At 38.6% G+C, this 19,083-nt stretch overlaps 1 protein-coding gene across 1 annotated transcript in view; it reads left to right on the forward strand.

Annotated features, from left to right (window-relative positions):
- LOC117432124 (immunoglobulin superfamily member 21-like) overlaps nt 1-14,143 on the forward strand; it is a 137,439-nt gene extending 123,296 nt beyond the window's left edge. The window contains exons 5-10 of the mRNA XM_059001894.1: nt 1,038-1,153; nt 3,494-3,977; nt 9,917-10,002; nt 10,975-11,167; nt 11,782-11,820; nt 13,874-14,143. Coding sequence (XP_058857877.1) covers nt 1,038-1,153; nt 3,494-3,977; nt 9,917-10,002; nt 10,975-11,167; nt 11,782-11,820; nt 13,874-13,950 — 995 coding nt within the window. The 3' untranslated portion in view covers nt 13,951-14,143. The remainder of the gene's footprint in view (nt 1-1,037; nt 1,154-3,493; nt 3,978-9,916; nt 10,003-10,974; nt 11,168-11,781; nt 11,821-13,873) is intronic.
- Nucleotides 14,144-19,083: the final 4,940 nt, after the last annotated feature.

Consider the following 19,083-nt stretch of genomic DNA (forward strand, 5'->3'; position numbering starts at 1 on the left):
ACACATTCCCCTCCCAGCAAGGGCAAGTGGCTCATTCATTTCTTTAATTCCACAAGCTGCACTCCACTCCACTCCACTCTACACAAATACACCAGCCTCACTGGAGCACTTCACCATAGCGCGGTGTCCGGAAAAAATAGCTCCCCCAAAGCAAATAAACAAGTCTGGAAAACTAAACAGCAAACAGAATCCAATTTTTAAATTGTGGTCATCATCCCTTTAAAGGAATATGGCTTTAGAAGGAGATGTGCTATCACCTTCCTCACTGACAAGCAGGAAACTTCAAGAAAAAACAATAAACATGTGAATGTGACAAATCAGGAGTGATGTTAAAAAGCCATTAAATGTCATTTCGGTGTTACTTGCTCTTAGAGTGGGTTTTAAAAAAAAAAATCAATTAAGAAGCGTTGCAATAAACAAGTGCTGAAAATTTCAAAGAGCTGAAGCTGGCAGAGGATGTGATGGAAGCTGGCAGCAGGCACTGGATCCTGCCGTTCAGTTGACAATCTGTCTATGTCACAATGCACACTAGGCCAAGACACTGAGGGTGTTCTTGCACTGGAGGGATAGTTGCCATTTAATTTACTAAACATTTAGGGTGATATTTATAAATCACGTTTATCTCTTAGGCGCATGGAAGAAATGTAGCTGCTCTTAAAACCTGCGGTTTGTTATAGGCTTATAGGACGACGTTGAATGGACTTTGCAGTTGAATGGAATTCAAAAAGGTACCTCAGGTAAAAAAATTAAGCAGATGACATCAACGTGCTGATATGGAGAATAAATCATGGTAAAAACTGACAGTGGCACGGTCGATGTAGTGAATAGGGTTTTTCCGTGATGTGTCGTGGAATACAGAAAGGAATTGGCTGAAAGATCCTGCGCAGTCTATAATTAGGAATAAACATGTTTAAAAGTTTAACCTCTAACGTATAGAAAAGCTATACTTCCTTTATTAACGAATGTGATCAAACAGAACAATAAGCTTGCTGTGCTGTATATAATAAGTATGGTAACGTTTGTGTCTTTCTTTCCAGCCCCGCCTCTCTCGATCTCAGTGGTGGCAGCAGATACGCCGGCACCTTTTAGTCGATACCAGGCCCAGAACTTCACCCTCATCTGTATCGTTTCTGGGGGGAAACCTGCACCAACGGTACGGCAACAAAGAGGGTCGCAGAAAACGCAGTCATTTGAATGTGTGACCTTGTTATCGTTCAGTACAATTATGTTACAGTCTTGTTCATAACAATGTCACAGCTTTGTACAGCTGGGATACCAGTATCTTATGAAGAGACTCTAGTAGACCACAGCATTACAACACAATAGATTTGGAGCAAATATTGTACAGGTGTCCTCATATTGCAGCACACTTGGGTCTCTTAAATTGATCTAAACAGCAGCAGTTCTAACTGCCACCTTTTAAAACTCTAAATGGGGCCCTCACTGGCATTCTACATATGCTTACAGACAAAAAAGCACAAAAGAAACTTCTTCAAAAGTTTTTTTTGACTATTGACCACTGGAGTGACTATTGCCCAGATTTGTTGACAATAGCACAAACAATTTCCGTTCACATTGTATTAGCTGGGGTTGAGAGATTCAATCTGAGGGCAATAATGTGTGTTGGTTCAGGCCATGTCAAAATATGAAAATACTACCAATGTACAATATCAATTTCACAAGATCATTAATACTTTGTACATAAAGTGTTGTTGCTTTTAAAAAACCATGTGCAGGAATTAAAGAGAAAGCATGCATCAAACCAAGGAGCAAGACACAAATGATTTATTATACAACTTTATTAATCTGTACAAAACTCAGTAACAGATGCATGAGGCTTATAGGAGATATAACAATCATTGTTGCTGCTTGATTCTGTATAGACAATTAAAATGATTGCAAGTTAAATGTCTTAAAAAGATGTAATTACCAAGACTTTCTAAAGCATTAGCCTTCTTATTAGCATAACACCTACAGTCTTAAAAGTCCCTCATCGTTATGCTGTTAATCTTTTTGTTTTTCTAGGCTTTATTTGACTCAGGTGAAGCACATTTTTACTGTCCTGCTACAGCACTATAAGTTTACATTCTTCATGTGTTACAGCTTATAGGGCCCAACCTGAGCCTTACACTTGGGTCCCATGTTACCTGGAGGACAGGTGGTGTCAGGTGGGAACCTATTACCTGTTACACAGGAAGTGAATGGCCAGAAAAGGGACTTCCAGCAAACAAAAATAAATGTGCTGCACCTAAGAAAGTAAAAATAAAATAAAAAAAATTGAAAAGGTATAAATCAGAACACGAATGAACTTCTGATAATGTTGCTGCTACAATACTTATTGTAAGAGCATTTTATTTAAATTTAAGGGACTTTTTTTGTTTGTTTATTATCTGTCAATAACTAGTTTACTAATATGTTAATAAATGTTCCTCATTTTGTGTAGTAGTATATATAGTAATGCTAAGCATTACTGCAGTAATATATTTAAAAGTGCTTCTAAACAAATGTAATCAGTTTCAATGATATAATTGGAGTTTATAATCCCAAAGTAGGGATCAGATGTTTGCTGAATAGGTTTTTAAATTAGTTTATTATACAGTATATTACCTAAGCCTTAACCACAATAGGAAAAACGCATGTTAATGTTTTAGTAAACTGCATTGCCCGGTACTCCTTAAGGGGTTAAATTAAAAAAAAAATTAAAAAACTGCAGATGTTATTCATTTTTTGGGTCACAGTTGGAACAACCTTGTCAGGCAAACTTATTTTTTTGTTCCTTTTGTTTGACTTTTGTCTTGCTTTCAGCACTTTTAAAATGACAACCCTCAAAGATATAGTCTAAGTCATAATTAATGAGATTTTTTCTTTGCAAAACCAAATTAAATAAAAGAGTGAATTATTGAAGATCTGCAAAGCTCCGACAGATATGAAATTACTGGATTTTTTGATGAAGCCCTGTAAGCCAGATGAAGGTCATTCGGGTACAAATGTTAAAACTTGCACTGAACATACATTAAACATAATTGAGGCGTGCGCGGCTTTGATTTTTCTGATCCTCCTCAGGCTTGTCTCTTGCTATTTTTTAATTTTACATTTTTTGAGAAGGTTAGGCAAATTTGACTTTAAAACACAAATTTTACAAATTAAGAAAAACAAATGGAAAAGAAAAAAGCGTTTGTGTCTCAAGTGTTAGATTAAAACCATTCAGCTTGAAATATGGCTCATAAAAACTAAAAACAATTTGTAGGCATTTCATCCCACTGAATGGAGAAACAAATTCAAGTCCCCTAAAAAGTGATACAATAACACAATGTAAAATATGCAATTTGCTTTTATCCTTATTTTTTTATATATATTCTGTTTTGAAATGCACACCCCGCAAGCTCAGGATGAACCGTGCACATTCACGAATGGGTTAAGTTTACTGCTTCATTTTACAGCAATGGAAGACTTTTCCATTTGGAAACCTTTTCATTGATTGCTACCCCTGTAGGTGTACTTCAAGCGGGACGGAGAGCTGATTGAGGTGATCCCCTGGGCACAGCCCTCCTCAGGGGGGAAACAGGCAGCTGCTATGAGGGTCCCCCAGGGGCCGCAGCCCCTGATCAGCCGCGAGCTCGATGACACCAAGCTGCAGAAGTCTCTGTCCCTGCTGGACTTTGACGAGAAGCCGGCCAGGTTGTTCACCGAGGACCCCATGAGAGGCTACACCCCCCGGGCCCCGCGCTACGAGCCCAGCCCAGCCACGGAGATCATCCCTGAGACGGTGGTGAGCCGGGAGTTCCCTCGCTGGGTGCAGAGCACTGATCCGCTCTACTACTTCCATCACACCCACATTCCGCTGAGCGACGGCACAATAGAGGTGCACGCCATAATTACCTGGACCCTCAATCCCCAGCTGGACAATGATGCGCTCTTCAGCTGCGAGGTCAAGCACCCTGCTCTCTCTATGCCAATGCAGGCCGAAGTTACTCTGGGTGAGTACGACTGATTACAGACAAATCTGTTGGCTTGATAAAGAATGATAGACATCACATATTATAGGATTTGAACCCTTTCCTGCATGATGTCCTCATATGGGCATGGATCAAAAAACTCTTCAAATGCATGATAGTCTCATATGAGGATTCAATTTTGTCCCCATATAAAGCAATGAAAAAATAATGTTTCAGTTGTTTCTGAAAAATATTTAATGCATGAAAGGGTTAAACACGTAAGACTTTAGATTAGTATGAGCATGTCATGGAGTTATATAGTATAGCTTTTAACATTTAAAGAGTTTATAATGAAAGAATTCCAAAAATATTCCCAGTTATGCATTTTTATTTACTATGTTAGTCTCCCAGTTGAAGTTTTATAAGAAATACGAAAGAGATAACATGCATTTTCCTTTAAAAAATGATGTGAGGTTAAAGACAGCATTCAGTCTGCAGGCCTACACTTCATAGGTCATTTCCCTTTAGCAGTGGCTTCAGGGCTCAAAGCATGTGACTGGCTGCACAGCATGTCAGTCATTAGGGAAAACAGCTGGTTAGTTATTCATGCACACCACATTTCACTCTCCAGGTTAGATGACCTAGGAAGTCCAAGAGATAAAGTAAGGCATAAAAACAGCTTTCTTTAACTTATTATAGTATCATATATCCTGGTTCAATATACAAAAAAACATGTTTGCTATAAAAACACGTGTTTCTCAAACCTTTGTCTGCCGATTTCTGGAGTTATTTCATTAACAATAACTTGCTATAATGTGTTAAAAGTATGAGCTTAAAAATGTCATCAGTATATACAGAAAATCATATCAGGACTATCAATATTTTTTTGACTGGGTGTTTTTTTTTAACCTTTGGTGTTCCGCTTGCATTTCATAACCAGCCTACCCTCTCCATCTCAGTCTCAGCCTTAGCATTGTGTTTTTGAAAGACAACACCGGCGACATCAGTTCAGAGCCTGTTTCTGTGATCTGATGCCTCTGTGCCTTTCTGTTCTGTTTCAATCTGTATATTGTACCCCTGCTGTTTCCCTGAAACCCTTCACTGAAAATGAGGTTTAGACTTCACCAGTTAAACACGGTAAATACTTGCATTGTCGAGCTTAATTTCCAACTCTCCACACTGTCATCTTTATCTCTGTGTGTGCTTCAGTTAGTAATTTTTTTCGGTCTTTTTTTTTAAATAAAATTATACAACAGTTGAGGATGGGTTGAATTAAAGAAATTGCTCAATTGCCAGTCTAATTACATGGCACTTAAACACCCCCCTTTTTAAGACAAAAGTGGTTTTCTACTGGAGAGGGTAGAGTAAAGCATCTTGGTAATAACTCAATTTCCAGTGATAATACGGGTAGGTCATTTCTCTGTACAATAAATAATCAAGATGAAACTAATTATTGATATCACGATCAATAATTCCAACCCTACTCCCGTGTTCTCAGATACAGTGCTGACGTATGGAAGGCCATCCGGGTCAAAAACATGTTATTTAGTACACTTTTAAAATATTTAGTACACACATTGGTTTGGACCAATCAGAATACATGAAATAGTACGTGTTCTAAATAAATGTAAATGAACTACGTGTTTTCTACGTTGGGGCTGGTCGTTTTACAGTAATGCAGAGTAAATTACAAGAGTAGCCAATCATCTTCAGGATTACATCATTTTAATTTCAGACATGAAATACACTTTTAAAAAAAACAAGAATGAGGAAAATTGCAAATCATGGTGGCGAGAGATTTTCTTCTGCGGTGCAAATATAGATTTGCTGAGTGCTACCGACTTCTTGAGATAGACAGTGTTGACCGTGACACGGGTCAGTTTATATTAACAATGTACACAATTCTTTTTTTTTAATTTTCTAATTATATTTATTTCAGTTTTACACTAAAATATGGAGTTGCCATAGCTAACATTAGATTAAATGTCTTTAAATTGTTTAAAATTACATATTAGTTACAGTGGGGTTACCACTGAATTAAAGCGATTTCTAATGCTCTGAAACCGCCGGTTGATGCTTGTCTCGGAGGGTCCGTGTCTGTCCATCTTTCACTAGACTTTATTCAATGCCAAGTCCATTAATTAGATAATTTATTACACTTACTATTTTCTTTAAATTCATTGGTTCTCATTTCATTTTCAGTGATCTGATTGGCCAAATTACCATGCATAATAATTAGAATTATAACACGTACTAAAGTCAGATTAGGACATGTAGTAAATATGTTTTTGTAAATGTGTTTTTGACCCGGGTGGCTTTACATACTGATGTAGTGCACCGCAAAATTAATCTCTGTTATTGTGTCTCTAAATGGCCACATTTCCATCTGCACCTAGAAATGACCTACAGTATTTTGAAAGAAAATAAATACTACAGTAATGAAAAAATGAAATGTGGTATGCACTGTGTGTCAAAGTAAATAACTACTTTTCGATTTAATAATCTTTTTCTTGAATGTAATTAAATGAGAAAGAGCCTGCCAGTGGTTCAGTTCCCCTGAAACGCAAACTCAGCTTCTCGTTTATAAGCCTGGACTCAGAGACCTGTGCCATTAGGCTGAACGATCATCTGACTCCTATTTATCACGCGGGACCAGCTTCTCCGTAGAGCAGGGGGGGGGGATCGTGAGTCTCCTACAATTCCCTGCAATTTAAGCACTGTCTGAATTAATCTGTCTACAGGCACTTAGAAAGACAGCAGGCCGTTTATTTACAAATTCCCTGGGGCGGTTTCTTAGTGAAGCATTCAGGTTTCTTCCAGTATTTATCATTTCAGGTAGCCATGCAAAGACATAAAGAGGGCAACATTTTCAACAAATGTACAGTTAAAGAGGTTAATGAAGTAAATCCATCTTGCTCGTTTTGCGCCTCTTCAGTTCTTGTTGCCAGCCATACGGAACACATATATATATTACATTGACTCGTATTGAAGTGAGAGCCAGCGTCATCTAGTGACCAACTGAATCAAGTTTCCTTTAATACTGCTGGAAATACCTAGCAGCAGTGCTCTAATTGGCACCATCTCTTGCTACCAGGAAGAGCGTTCAAAAGGTCCATCTTATTTTAAAGAGCAAGGGGAAATGACTTTGGTCTCGCCTCTGTTGTGTAAAAGAGCAGTGTCAATTCATTCTGTTTTAATGACGCAGTGGCAGATCTTAATACAACCTGATTTATCATAAAGCTTATTTTACTGTATTTTGTATTTGATGTGGCAATGTTAATAAGCGGGTCTGTAAATCAGTCCTTGTGTAAAACCCCAGCTGGATTAATACAAAGTTAATGAGCTGCAGTGTTTAGATCTGCCACTGTTTAGATCCTTCAAATAGACCCATTGTCATCCTGTACTGTGCTGAACCCATCAGTGGTTAAACATACAGACAGCTGGCTTCGGTTTCCAGCAATTTCAGTCTCATTTCAAGTGCTTGAATGTCGTCACTAAACACTGATACTGACCATTGAGTCTCATTGGAAAAGATTTGTGGGGTAATCTGCTTAAAGCCAGAGAAATAACAATCTCAGCCAGGAGCACTGGCGGCCTGCCACAGCACATGTCCAGACTCTGTTGGACCAGCAGCCTCCAGGACACGGGGGTCAGCTTTTCAATGTATCTGCCCCATATAGAATAGAAGCAGCGGTTTCGGGTCTGGGTGGGGGGTCAAGACGACAGCTTTTGAACTCTGAAGGCCTCTATTCAAATCCATCTATTTCACAATCTCTTACCCATTCAAAATTGTAAATCCTATTGCAGTACACCCTTTGTCCACAAGATGGACTCACAGACAGTTTAGTACTGTATTACACACGTTGTGTTAATTTTAATTATTAATGTATTCCTTTATTTGCTTTTAGTCAGGCAAACACGGGAAAAAAACAACAGTTATGGTAACAATAGACACTTTTTTCTTTCATGTTATAAGCTAGCAGTTAGTTCTACTGATTTCCTTATAAATCGTTCTTTGCAATAATCCAATCATTGAACTGCAATGCCTGCACAAGACAATTAAGTCCTGGGATTTGAGAGAGAGAGAGAGAGAGAGAGAGAGAGAGAGAGAGAGAGAGAGAGAGAGAGAGAGAGAGAGAGAGAGAGAGAGAGAGAGAGAGAGAGAGAGAGAGAGAGAGAGAGAGAGAGAGAGAGAGAGAGAGAGAGAGAGAGAGAGAAATTTCTTAAAACAGGCTTAGACATGGACTATAATACTATTTATTAAAAAAAAAATATATATATAATAACATACAGTTCCTGCTAATCCCTGGCTTTCATTTCATCTGTTACTTCCTGGGCATTTCACCTCAGCAGTGTCTCCTGGGTGAAAGCATGTCACTATGTATGAATGCATATCAACCAATAGGGAAGCAGCTGGTTGGTTAATGACAGTAAAGAAGCCATTTAAGGGTTGGGGACCCCCAGGTGGAATGACCAAGCAAGTGCAGCATTAACTAAAAGCATGGCTTACAAACAGAGATGTCTTTAACCAAGTGTAGTAACATATATCATGTTTTAAAATAAATATAAAGTGCTGATAGCATTTGGGGGTTAGGTTTATGTGTTAGCTGGAGACGCCCCTGACATGCGCTTCACAGTTAATGCTGAAACACATGGAGTGTAACTCTTGACTCGCACTCTCGTTCTGGATGCGGAATAAACAAGTTCAAGTCTGTTTCCTGCCAAGTACTTCCCTAAAAGATACACACACACGACATAATAACAAGTTTACTGTAACATGTTTCTTTCAGAACTGGACATATATAATAAATGCAAGTACACAAATTATGTAATTAGGGAATAGGTGTGCATGTGTATTTGTCCATCAAGTCTCCGGGGTGCTCCTGGAATGGCAAGTTCTGGCGAAAACCCACCACCAGAAGCACAACTCACAAGCCTGCAGACTAGTCAGTGTATGTTTTGGTGTCACCACAGATTCCATCCAGCCCTGACCATTCACAGTGATACCCATAGCAGGCAGAGAAACAGTACAATATATACAAATATTGCTGTAATATCAATTTAGACCCTGCTGAAGAGAACGTGTGAAAACAAAGACTTTGATTCTTTCTGCTGCAGAGCCCCTGACACCTTCGATAGATCAGGAGATGATCCGTTCACACCGCAAAGGTTTTTCAACAACAGACTAAATTAAATTAATCTCCCAACTTCACACTGCAAAAGACAAGGGACTTATTTTGCAAAGTGTCTCATATGGCTGAGCTTCCAATTCTCTGCCTGCGAGTTCCTAGTCTGATCATTTGATAAATGATATTGGTACTAAATCCAGCCCTGTGCTTTATCTACCTGGAGACCAAATGGGGCAATGCAGCAAGGGCACTACAATGTACTTTCAAGGGCAGCTACAATAGGATGGAGCTGCCATTGGTAGAAACGTAGCATACTGGGAATCAAAATGGTTTAAATAGAGTATACACCGTGGGGTATTGTAGTTCCACAAATGAGGATGACCAGGGGTTGTCTATGGTTTTCCCATAATTGCAACAACCAAAGCACTACACTGTTCATATACTAGCAGGTTTTAACCTAAACTAAACAACTGAATTCAGAAAATGACTTTCTTTAGATCATCTGTTTAGCATTGCAGTGTTATTTAGAACAGTGAGATATGAATGAATGTAAAATCAAAAATGATATTGGGTAATACAAAGCATCTGCTCAGCAGCGTTGACGATGAAAAAGTTGGCCGATGCCAGATCTCTCAACACTTGTTTAAATCAATACTGTGCAATATTTGTTACGCTCCATTATGCTGCTATTGCTGTTGTTATTTGCTGCTGCTTCAGTGTCTTCGGGGGAATGCACTGGGATTAGAACAGTATTTAAAGTTGCAGAAGACTTCAGTCTGCAGTGCTGTCTGTGGACAGACAGACCAAGGAGTCCAGTCATAACAGTTAACTTTGCTCTCTTCTCCTCTGCAGAGGCCCCTAAGGGCCCCAAGCTGATAATGACTCCGACCCGAGCAAAGGTTGGGGACACAGTGCGCATTGTCGTTCAAGGATTCCAGGTAGGATCTGCAGGGATAAGTGTGTTGGGTAATTTTGAAATCTGGAGCCATACTCAGAGTAAGATAAGAATGCATGACTCCAATTTACTGTAGCAACACAGACAATCCAGGATTTCAAGTCAATACGGATTACCTGGGCGCATTTTGTGTGTAATTGACTAGCTAGTTTACAGCTCAAACAGAAAGTTGGCCAGTTTACATTCTCTACAGAGCCATTAAGGCAAATCCTAGAGTCAGAAAGCAGATCGCCTTCACACCAACAAACATATACAACAGGCAAAATAAAACAGTCAAAAAAAGTAATAAATAGTGCAAACCTGTCATGTTACAGCACCCACAATTAAGAAGCATCAGGCCATTCAAATCAAGCACCGCCACACAAAGGGCTCTGTAGCCCATAGACGTACGAATGCTTATCTTTATTTGAGTGGTAGCTCCTGAGTTTCAAACTGACATACTAACACAGAGCAAAGTGACTGGATGCATCTGATTAAGCTATGCATTTATGCAAATCTCTGAATAATCAATAAACCCTTTTAGAAAATTCTGGACTTGAATCATTTTTATATTGATTGTCAATTATATGTTATCCACTGAAGGCCTGGGTTGAAATTCATATGGTCACATTATGTTTTTCTGTCTCCTTCCAAACATAATAGGAGCATATACAGTATGTTTGACACTTCTGAGCCACTTAAACCAACGGAGCTACTCAAACCTCCACACTGTAGACCAGAACTTTCTCAAAACTCTGAGCTACAAACCTTCTATCTTTCACACTGCAGCCCAGCATTTTTTCTAACACCCAAGCTACTCAAACCCACTACCTTCCATACAGCAGCCTAACGCTTTCTCTAACCACTGAGCAACACCGCTTCCCTGCCCCTGCTTTTCTGTCCTCTCTTGCACTTATTGCTCCAGTCACTAGATGTCTAGATGATGCCTGCACCCTTTCTATCCCCTGCCCTGCAGAACAAGGTCTTCCCCGAGCCCCTCTTCACCTGGACGCGGGTCGGAGGTCGTCTGTTGGACGGCAGTGCAGAGCATGATGGGAAGGAGCTGATTTTGGAGCGAGTGCCACCAGAACTGAACGGCTCCATGTACCGATGCACGGCCCAGAATCCTCTAGGCTCCACAGACACCCACACCCGGCTCATTGTCTTCGGTAAGTCTGCGGCTTCTTACCGTTAGAAACCACATGAATGATAAGTGCTTTCCACACTGCAGCCCAACAGTAACCACTAAGCTACTCAAACCCATTGCCTTCTGCACTGCAGCCCAGCACTTTCTCTAACCACTGAGCTACTCAAACCCACTGCCTTCTACACTGCAGATGTACTCCTCAGTAAATACAATATGTCTCCTAGTTGCCTCCTTACCTGCAGTCTCTCAAGATTGAGACAGCACCCGCTGTGAATTCCTGATTACTTCCTCCGGGAAGCCTGGCCCCAGTGCGTCATGTAATGACTGGCACACCAGCAGACACACTTGATAAATCGACAGCAGCATTATTCTGCTTCTGTGACAGTGTGGTTAGAGGCAGGGTCTAAACTGGGGAGCGTAGGGCTGCCCTTGAAACAGAATCAAAGCAATAAAAATGTGCTCAGAAAACACTCCCCATTCGTATGCTATATACTAAACTTTTCAAGTAATAAGCAATAAACAATGCACTTACTACTGTGGTTTAGTTTAAAGTAAGCAACTTTAAAATAAACAGCACCATCTCCCATCATACCCCATCATGTATACTAACTGCTTTCTTCAAATTCCTCATTTCAGAAAACCCAAGCATGATGAAGGGCACAAAGAATCAAAACAGTAAGTTTATCATGTATTTTGCCTCCGTAGTGTTGTCCGTTATTCTAAATGCAATATTTTGTTCACACTTTATTTTAGGGGGCACTGTTTTCGTTCCTGGCAACTACCTTGTTAACGAAAGCTCATTTTGTGTTCGTTGTTGGTAAATATATATATATTAACCTATTCATGAACTAAAGGTTTAATAAAACCTCATTTGCTAACATTACCACAGTACCATCTTTAAAAATCACTTTCAATGTTATGAGTGGTGTTGGTAATCCTGTAAAGACTTAGGGTTTGCTTAACAGTTTTAGCAGGACTTTTTAAATTAGTTCATAAATATACATATTTTTTAAAGCTCTTTATCGATACGGTAACAGTTTACTAGTTAGTGGGCTTAGAGGAGGACATTATATAATGTAATTGACAAACTACTCATTCTGATTGGTGCACTACCGCACAGTTCGGATCGAATTTGGTAACCTGAGTAAGTGTATCATTTTATACTTGCAATAACACACTCCAGGCTGTGCAGGGTTATGCAAAACCACAATTTCCTGGTTGGTTGAATGCATGTGGCTTGAACCACTCCTATAATTCCATTTCCTGTCTTTGGGCCATTTTTGTGAGATAATAAATGGTTCACATTTGTTTACATTTTTTAATGAATGTTTGTTAGCAAATCTGACCTCAACTGTCATCTTGGTAACAACATCTGCCCCCCCAGTGATGATGTAATGGTTGAACATCCCTGTATTGCAATTGTTATGTAAGCACATAATTTTGATTACTGTTAGTTTGCTTATCTTGATGCATGAGAGAAATCTTTGCACAGCTTCCTAAAGACCAATACTCTAAATAGGGACAGTGAACACGTCCAGAGACAGCAACTCATTTAAATGTGTTTTGACTTGATAAATAAAAACAGGGTTGACTTCCTAGAAATTCTCCTTGTTATTGCTCATTACTATCCCCTGCTAAGGATGTAGGATGTGATAGGTGGTGGAGAAGAGATGGGGAGGGTTTAATGAAAAAAATGCATTTAGACCTTCAACACACTCAATCATAAATACTAAAATAAAGTAAATGAAGTACCTTTGTAAAAAAGATATTTTAAAATACATTGTAGGACAGAAAACAATGCTTATTTTGTGTTCACAGAAATGAACATGCTTCTGGGTGGTGCACAGGTGCTGTAGTACTGTATTTAAACATACAATGGCTATTGTGTGATATTTAATAAGATGAGTTTTGGACCATATAGAAAGAACCGGTCAATATATATATATTTTTTTTTTTAAATAACGGCCAAAAAAAAAGGCAGAAATGTGCTTAAACACAGAAAAACACAAACCATAATATTAATCATTACAAATATAATATTTTAAAAGAAGATATTTATTAAACACATTAATCCATTTGAAAATGACAAAGGTTGTTCCTGAGCAAGTTTTTTTAGTGCTTCATTATCATTTTACAGAAAATGCAACATACCTCAAGTAAAACTGACAGAGAGATTCACCACATTTACAGTGATTTCATTTTTGTCATGGAAAAAATAAAGATCTAGATTTACTAAGCTTTTACTAAGTTTGTCACTGAATATATATATATATATATATATATATATATATATATATATATATATATATATATATATATATATATATATATATTTAATCTGCATACAAAAAAAAGATATATTTCAAAACGTGACAAATTATGCAAACATTTCCGTCAATGCAGTCATTGGCATCCATAAAAGTAATGACTAATGTGAAGATCCTTTACTGGCAGATAAAGACGTGCAGAGCGGGGACAGCTGGGCTCAAATCCAGAACTTTAATGATGCGACTGTTTAGTCACCAACTCCAAATAATACGTGAAACTTATTAAAAATTATATTCTTCAATGTATAAATCTAGTCAAATAAAAAAGTCAATTATAATATGAATACTATTGTCTGAAAATACCAAAGAAACTTAATAAATAGCACTATTGAGAGTTTTATAGTTATGAAAGTAAAAATATTGTCTACTCCTGATGTTTTGTGTTATTAACCCCCTTCCAGATGCTGCATCCTTTATGGAAACTCTTGGACTGATGCCAGCTGTGCTGATCCTTACAGTAACTCTGGAGTTTACGTGAGGTGTTCAGACTCCCACAGCACTCCCAGCCTGTCCGTCCAGCTCCAGCATCATCCACCATGAGAGATCCTGACACTTCTCTCTTTTTGTAAAAAAAAAAAGCAAAAAAAACCCACACAGTCAAATCCCTTGTCTTTTTCTTGTCTCACCTCTCTCTGCCTGTCTTTCAATAAACATTAGTTCTGTTTAAAAAATATATATATAAAAAAAATACAGCTGGCAATTCATTTCCCTTGGGTTTAGCACGATAAACAGTTGGGGTCTTGCAGGGGTTCCCAAACGTGTTGACCTGAGGCCCACCTGTTCAGCTGCATTGGGCACTGCGGCCCACTATTAAGTTAAATGACAAATTAAAAAAAAATAATAATCTGTAGCACTGTAAATAAATGTAATCTAAATTGTTTTTTCATTTGAATCTTATTTTTTCTTCATTAGCATTTTATTGTTGCTTTTCGTTATTACATAAAAAATAGAAAGAATGTCATTGCTCCTGCAGCCCACTCAGGACTGAGTCATGGCCCACAGTTTTGGAACCCCTGGTCTAATTCTTTCAGTGTTCCAGGCAAACAGATGCAGTTTATATCTTTTTCATCTTGCTTTTTTTCCTCATTACAATGGTTATAGAAACACTTTAAAAATCTCGAAGTTACGGGGCATACAGAACCATATATAAACATAGTAATAACTCAGTAACTACAAATAGTCCTTGCTTTTGCATGGTAACTACTAGTGGAATAATTGGGTAATTACATGTAAATGGCCTGTGCCGTGATGCTACAATGTAATTAAACCAGGTAACACAATTTTCTTAACCAACTTCATGTCATTAATTACGCAGTACTTAATGTATCACAATTGTACCAGTACAGACTGGTACTCCACGGTGCAAGATTTGTTCAAAATCCTTTATGTTGCTATTAACAGGAACAGTTTAGAGGAAAACCAAAAATAACTCCAAGATTGAATTTACACATAATGATAATAACAATAATTATTGTTGTTGTTACAGAATAATGTTGAACAAAAGAAAACATGTTGAAATAAAAAATAGCCAGCACACTATTGTTCACAATGAAACATGGGTTTAAAGCTATGTAGTCCTGCCAGAGTTTTGGTTGTCTTTTATTATTATTATTATTATTATTATTATTATTATTATTATTATTATTATTATTATTATTATCATAATTCTAAAGGAATTGCAATGTAAGCCTTTCTAGATGCACCGTGCATTATTAGATTACTACTAAAACCCATGGGAATAATTCAGATCCTGGGGCTTAGCAAAAATCAAAAGGAGAGAATGTGGTATTAAAGGTGGCCTTACAATCCTAAATCCCAGTCTACTGGGCCTTGACGCCGGAGGCCTATTGGTGACAAAATATGTGACAAACAGTGCATACATGAGCTTCTGCAAACAAGACAACTTCAGTGCTAACCTGAGCACCCCTTGTCTGCCATTCTGCCCACTGCCTTTCTCATAGACTGTCAATAGAGGTGAATTATTTGTCCACAGGAAAATAGCTTGAGAACATTTCTTTTATTATTCATTATTTTTTTATTAGATTTTTAGATCGGCCAAACATCACCACAGCAACAGTTTAGGAGAACTGGTCAGTTTCTCTGATCCCACGACTAAGCCAATTTCCTATTTACTGCCAGATTGAGAGCAGGAGATGGTGAGCTAACAACCCCTGGAGGACAGCCCTGCAGGTATCCGCTCTGAGCTCACTAGGCACCTGGCCAGTAGCGTCCGCTGTAGTGCAGTGAGGTGACTCAGTGCCGATTGTCCTCCCTGTGGAATCCCTAGCAATGACCACCTTCACAAAGCCAGGATACAAACCTGTATTCCCCTAATTACTGTATATGAATTACCCTGCACACCACATAGTCATGCCTTTACTAGTCATGCCTTACCAGGTGAGCCACTCCAGGAACACAATACCAAACGCATTTTACTCCAAATGTGAAAGGCTACTGAATTATGGGTGTCTCTAAGACTATAAACTGTGCAAATAATAAATTAGTGGCTATCTCTCACGGAAGGACCAACTTTGCATTAATAGCCACCAGAAAAACAGATAAAACAGTGGTAAAGGCACCCTCATTGTCTACTTCAATGTCATAAAGTTTTATCTCAGAAAGTGCTGTAGCTCAGAGGTTGTCATCTCTGGTTATGCAACCTACATCACAAGAAGTGATTAGGCTATAGGAAGAAACATGTTTACTTTTTAATCTAAAAAAAGGTTAGCACTAATACTGGTCAGTCACTGTACCCTTGAAAAGAGGGCAGTACTGGAGCTGTTGGTAATGTATGCAAAATACATGTACATAAAAAACAGGGCGTACTGCAACTATGCAAAGCAGTACATACAAAACAATTAGGGAGGAGTCAAGAGAATGACTCATTTCATAATTAAAAAATAGCAGTTAGAAAAATAATTCACTAGTCTCTAGTGTTTGGGCTCCCACTAGGCATTGTATGAAAAGCATTGTATGTAACAGGAATGATAGGAACTGGGCACTGCCTTGTATGCTAACAACTACAAAACAAAATACGTTTTCTGAAATTTCAAGCAGGTTATTGGTTACACTCGGGTGTACCAGCTGAACTTTGAGAGGATTTTTGAGGCTGCCTTCTGAGTTTTAAAAAGTCCCTAGGATGTGATTGAAATGGTATACAGTGAATCTGAACAAAAGCATGAGCAAAGATAGCTGTGCCATGTCATACCCACACCAAGCTAGAGATAAGCAGTGTTATTTTTTAACATATATTTCTATAGTTGTCTTAATAGGAAAGTCTGGAAAGGGAAACCAGGTACAGATACAGTATATTATTGTGACTCCATACAAGACTGAAAGAGTGGGGGCTTATGATAACATTGATATATATTGTTACATACAGCACACATCTTTCGCATTATCCTCAACTGAAGAGCTTGCTTAAGCTGGCCAGATCACTTTGTCTCCTCATTACTGAAGTCGGATTATTCCATGGACACACAACTGAATTGGAAAGTGGAGATAAACCTCTTTCAGCGCAACGTGTTTAAATCCCTACACCTCGGCTGCTGCGGGTGCTTAGAAGAACATCCAACCTCTTTGGACTAATCCTGAATACGTGGTCTGCTGCTGCTGCACTGTAGCTGGTGAAAATCATCTGCTATTCACACTTGATGGTATGATGTAAACCAAAACCACTTGGTATAATAAAAATCATGGCAATATGCCTGAGACGTAGACTTCACATACACACTACAAATTATAACATTATCCGTACATGCATGCACTGGGTTTCTTTTCAACACAGAAGCACTGATGGGGTTAAACTATATATATATATATATATATATATATAATTTAAACAGGTTTGGATATGCCAAGATCACAGTCCAAGATACAATGGCTGAAGCCCAGGTTGAACCTTGATTTTAGCATGAAGGTAGAGTTCACTGCAGTCTAAAGTTCATAAAACAGGATTAGCTAACTATGCGCTATTGCGCTTGAACTCAATCTTAACACCATTCATTGTCCACTTTTTAGATAAGAATATGAATTTAAAAAATAACTCTGCCTGTGTCACATTCTATTGAGAAATTGTATTGCCATACACACACATTGTTTGTTTGTTTGCTATATTCCTTTCTGTCTGGAACGTGAGCCAGGAATAATTACTCACTGAGACTCAGCAAGTTCCATAGCTGCATTTAGGGGCTTTAAATACCCTTCCAAACCATGTCATCCAGAGCACCACAATCACACTGAACAGAGCATAGCAACCAGCCTTAAACTTGAACTGCTGTATGTGACAGCAGGACTGTGGAGAGAAGACAAGTTTGAAATACAGAGCTATCATATCTCAGCTATCTCAGAGGCACGCTGCTGGAGGGCTGTGGGGCCCTCAGGAACCAGTTAGATGCCCTTACTATTGTGTTCTACCAAAGTGGCCCTTAGGCACCAGTTTTATCAGGTCACCAGTTGGTTAGTTGTTCTAGTTTAGTCCGCTACTCTTTATTTCATCTCTGTAGGCCTTGGTTCAGATTCTGTCTAGGCTCCAATGGGCATCTCAAGCCACATCACAAGACCACTACACAATTTAACGCTTGGCCCAAGACTAAATAGCAAAAAGTGGCCCTCCTGAGCTTCTTGGGGAACCTTATTATAGCCTGGCAGTGCCATCGTCCCTCACGTTTCATGAGCACTAAAAATGCACAAGCAGCAGGGAGACAGGAGCCCTGTTGTGTCAGCCTGTGAATTATTCAGAGCCCTTTGGATCCGCTGACCCATCTCTAGTTACCTACTGAACGAGGAGCAGGTATCAGGTGCCTGTTGGTATCAGGTGCCTGTTGTGAGTTTGAGAGTATCACTGCTTTCCTACTTCTAAATATGCACTGCCTGCTTAACAACGAGCCCCCATGTTACTCAATGGGACAAGATTAAGAAACAGCCAATTATGTGCAATATGAATCCCAACAATAGTAGCAGCTATATTTTCCAAGCAATTTGAATATACAGTAACTGATACTAATTCTATGTAAGCATATCCAATGTAAATGCAGGTTTGTTTAGAATCATGTAGCAACCCAGACACCCACCAGTAAAATCACTGTCCTAGTTAAAACAATGTTATTCTCTATGGAACAGTAATGGAACATTTTTGAAAACTGGTGAGCGTGATTTTGCTTTTTATTTATATTCTCTGCATCATATTGTGAATGCATTGCATTGGATTGGATTGGAGTGAATTCATTGGTTACTTCAATACTCACAGCTGAACATGAAGACGTGTTTAATGGGGCTTCCTAAAATGCTTAATGTGAACTTCGCTTAACATGAATAACACTTAATGTGGCTTAATGTGCATAAAATGAAAACAAATGCCAACACATTTTGCAGTTAACAAGCTTAACACTTCCCAATACTGTTCCAAAATCGGGGTTCTCGTTAACATAAGATAATAATCACTTTAAGCCTACAAACAACCAATTTAATGTGAAGTGCACTTAATGTGAAAAATGCTTAATGCGGCTTGATGTGATTATCTTATGTTAATGAGAACCCCAATTTTGTAACAGTATTGGGATGTGTTAAGCTTGTTAACTGAAAAGTTTATTCAGGATTGGTTTGCATTTAT

Source organism: Acipenser ruthenus, chromosome 27, assembly GCF_902713425.1.
Source record: "Acipenser ruthenus chromosome 27, fAciRut3.2 maternal haplotype, whole genome shotgun sequence".
Classification (NCBI taxonomy): domain Eukaryota; kingdom Metazoa; phylum Chordata; class Actinopteri; order Acipenseriformes; family Acipenseridae; genus Acipenser; species Acipenser ruthenus.